General features: G+C 44.3%; 1 protein-coding gene across 1 annotated transcript in view; it reads left to right on the top strand.

The window, feature by feature from the left end:
• Window positions 1–1,707: 1,707 nt before the first annotated feature.
• The window catches only part of LOC122260863 (solute carrier family 2, facilitated glucose transporter member 8), a 14,316-nt gene continuing 13,523 nt past the window's right edge, over window positions 1,708–2,500 (top strand). The window contains exon 1 of the mRNA XM_043028306.2: window positions 1,708–1,966. Within this exon, the coding sequence (XP_042884240.2) occupies window positions 1,927–1,966 (40 nt within the window). The 5' untranslated portion in view covers window positions 1,708–1,926. The remainder of the gene's footprint in view (window positions 1,967–2,500) is intronic.

Below are 2,500 nucleotides of genomic sequence, written 5' to 3'. Positions count from 1 at the left end.
GTGGTGATTTCGGTCTGTTGATACATGGCATTACCTTTTGAAGGAAATTGGACCTCATTCTCTCTTCACTTGGTTTCTTCTCCATCTATCCCTCCCTCATTTTCTTTATTGTCCTCCCTTTCTTCTCATCTTCCCTTTTTTCCTCTTTCTCATTGCCTTCTTGCTTTTCTCTTGTCGTTCGTTTCCACCTGCCCCGTGCCCTCCTTGACTCCTTTAACCTGCCATCCGTCTTTCTTTTCCTCCTCCTCCTTTCTTCATACTCTTTATTTCTTCCTTCACCTCCTCTGCACATGACAAGGCAAGCCATCACAACTAAATCATGCTTGTCGGCAGCCCCCACCCACCCCCCTCCCCCACCAGTTATGTCTGCTGACTCGACATCCGAACCGGGTACACACCGGGCAAGTCACGTGGCTGACGACGAACGATGTGATGTTTAAACAACAGTGAGGGGGCGGGGTCACTCTCAGGACAGAGCCAGACACGAGGGGGCATGGATGGGGGAGGCATGGAATAGGGGGGGCGTGCTCTCAGAGAGGTGCCAGGCACAAGTGGTCATGGAAGGGGGCGGAGAAAGGAAGTGTCTTGAAAGCAATACAATTGCAAGGCCTACAGGATCAGTGAAGGGGAAAGGGTGGCTGACAGAGGGGAGGGGGGTCTTTTAGAAGGAAAGAATGGACATACTCAATAGGTAGAATGCATAGGGCATATAAAGATCTTCCAAAGGTGATCAAAACAAAGTCAACTCCAAAAATTCAAGAACGTTTCAAAGGAATAAAATATAAAGTAATAGACAACAGTATTGATAATCACACAAGAATGGATAAGAATCATGAAAATGATGAAAAAATAAGGCTACGGAGCCGACCCCTCAGAGGAGGAGGTGACACCCGACACCGACCCACATGACATGCAGGCAACACCACTAAACACGTGATTCACAACCGCGTCATGAGCTGATGAGACATTATATGGAATGCTCTTCTTTCTTTTCATTTCGCTTGGCACTCATTACATCACTGTAGTAACTACTCAACATCGGCACTGCTTGTAGCCTAAACGTTGGGTCTTCATGTCTCCCTCGTCCTGGATAAGCTTTTGACCGTCCAGACGCCACCTTCTCAGCTGACGGACAGCATGGACTCATTGGACTGGTCGACTGCCCGAAACATCTAAACCAAAAGTCTCTCGAAATCTCTCAAGCCCGTTAGCTCTTACCGGGATTACATGACAGCGTTTGGAGTATCCAAGCTACACGGCAGGGATCACTGACTCGTTCCTACTCAACATTCATACTATCATTATCTTTACAAGTCGAATTACTAATACTTCCCGTGGATCCACTCTTTCCATTTTTCTCCCCCCTTCTCATACCCGCCGTCTCTCTTTCGTCGCTTACACTCTGTAATACCCGAGACAATGCTGACGCTGTCTAAGGCAGACGAGACGAGTCGACATGCGCGGGTGTGTTTGTGTGTGTGGCGTGGATGTAGGGGAGGAGGGGGAGGGGGAGGGGTGGAAGGGACTAGTCGAGGCGGTGTAGTAGCGGTCTAGCGGACCTTGTGAGACGCCAGTGTTGACGCGGAGGAGAGAGGGACTAGAGTTACGTCTCTCTTGCTCGTTTGTCTCTTAGCGGAAAAGAAAAGAGAAACATATAGCCCGGGCGAAGGAAAGCCTTCGCAAATCTCTCTGAACTGAACTGAGAACCTGGAAATGTGCTGTCTTCGATGCACCACCGAGTGAAGGCTTGCGTCGCTCAATCCACCTTTTCCTCTACACGACCTACATCTCCTAAAGGAAATTATACAATCCTGCTTTCCTTATTAGGGAGACTGAAGTTCATAATAAGAGCCGCGTGTTAACAACAGGTGATAATTAGAGAAACATAAGAGGAAGTGGAAAGACAAACCTATACAGAACAGCACGATGGACTTACAGGAAGCGAAGCCGATGAACAGCGCCCCAGGTATGAATAACAATGATAATGAGGATATTGAAGTGGAGATAAAGAGATAGAGATAAATAGGTAGATAGAAAGGTCGACAAATAAAGAGATTGGTGGATAGGTAGATGTTTATAGATAGAAAGGTAGATAGATAGAGAGAATGGATAGATAAATAGAGATAGATGGATAGAGAGTGAGAGAGGTTGATAGATAGAGAGAGGGGGGATCAAAGAAAGATAGATATGATGAACAGCTAGACGAATAGACAGAATCGGACAAAACACTCACACCAAACATAACTAGAATATATACACAAATCCTGCTAATATGTATAATATATTGTATATATTGTATATAATATATAAAGAAAGATAGATATGATGAACAGCTAGACGAAGAGACAGATGGATAACACACACACAAAAATACATATATGTTAATATATATATGTATATATATGTATATATGTATATATATATATTTTATATATATATATATATATATATATAAGCATATGGCGCATTACATACCTATATGTATGTGTGTGAGTGTGTG

This window comes from Penaeus japonicus, unplaced genomic scaffold, assembly GCF_977035675.1.
Source record: "Penaeus japonicus unplaced genomic scaffold, GWHDUDI00000001_assembly GWHDUDI00000016, whole genome shotgun sequence".
In the NCBI taxonomy this organism is placed as follows: domain Eukaryota; kingdom Metazoa; phylum Arthropoda; class Malacostraca; order Decapoda; family Penaeidae; genus Penaeus; species Penaeus japonicus.
The sequence above is the reverse complement of the archived record's forward strand: the minus strand, read 5'-3'. Positions and strand labels throughout refer to the sequence as shown.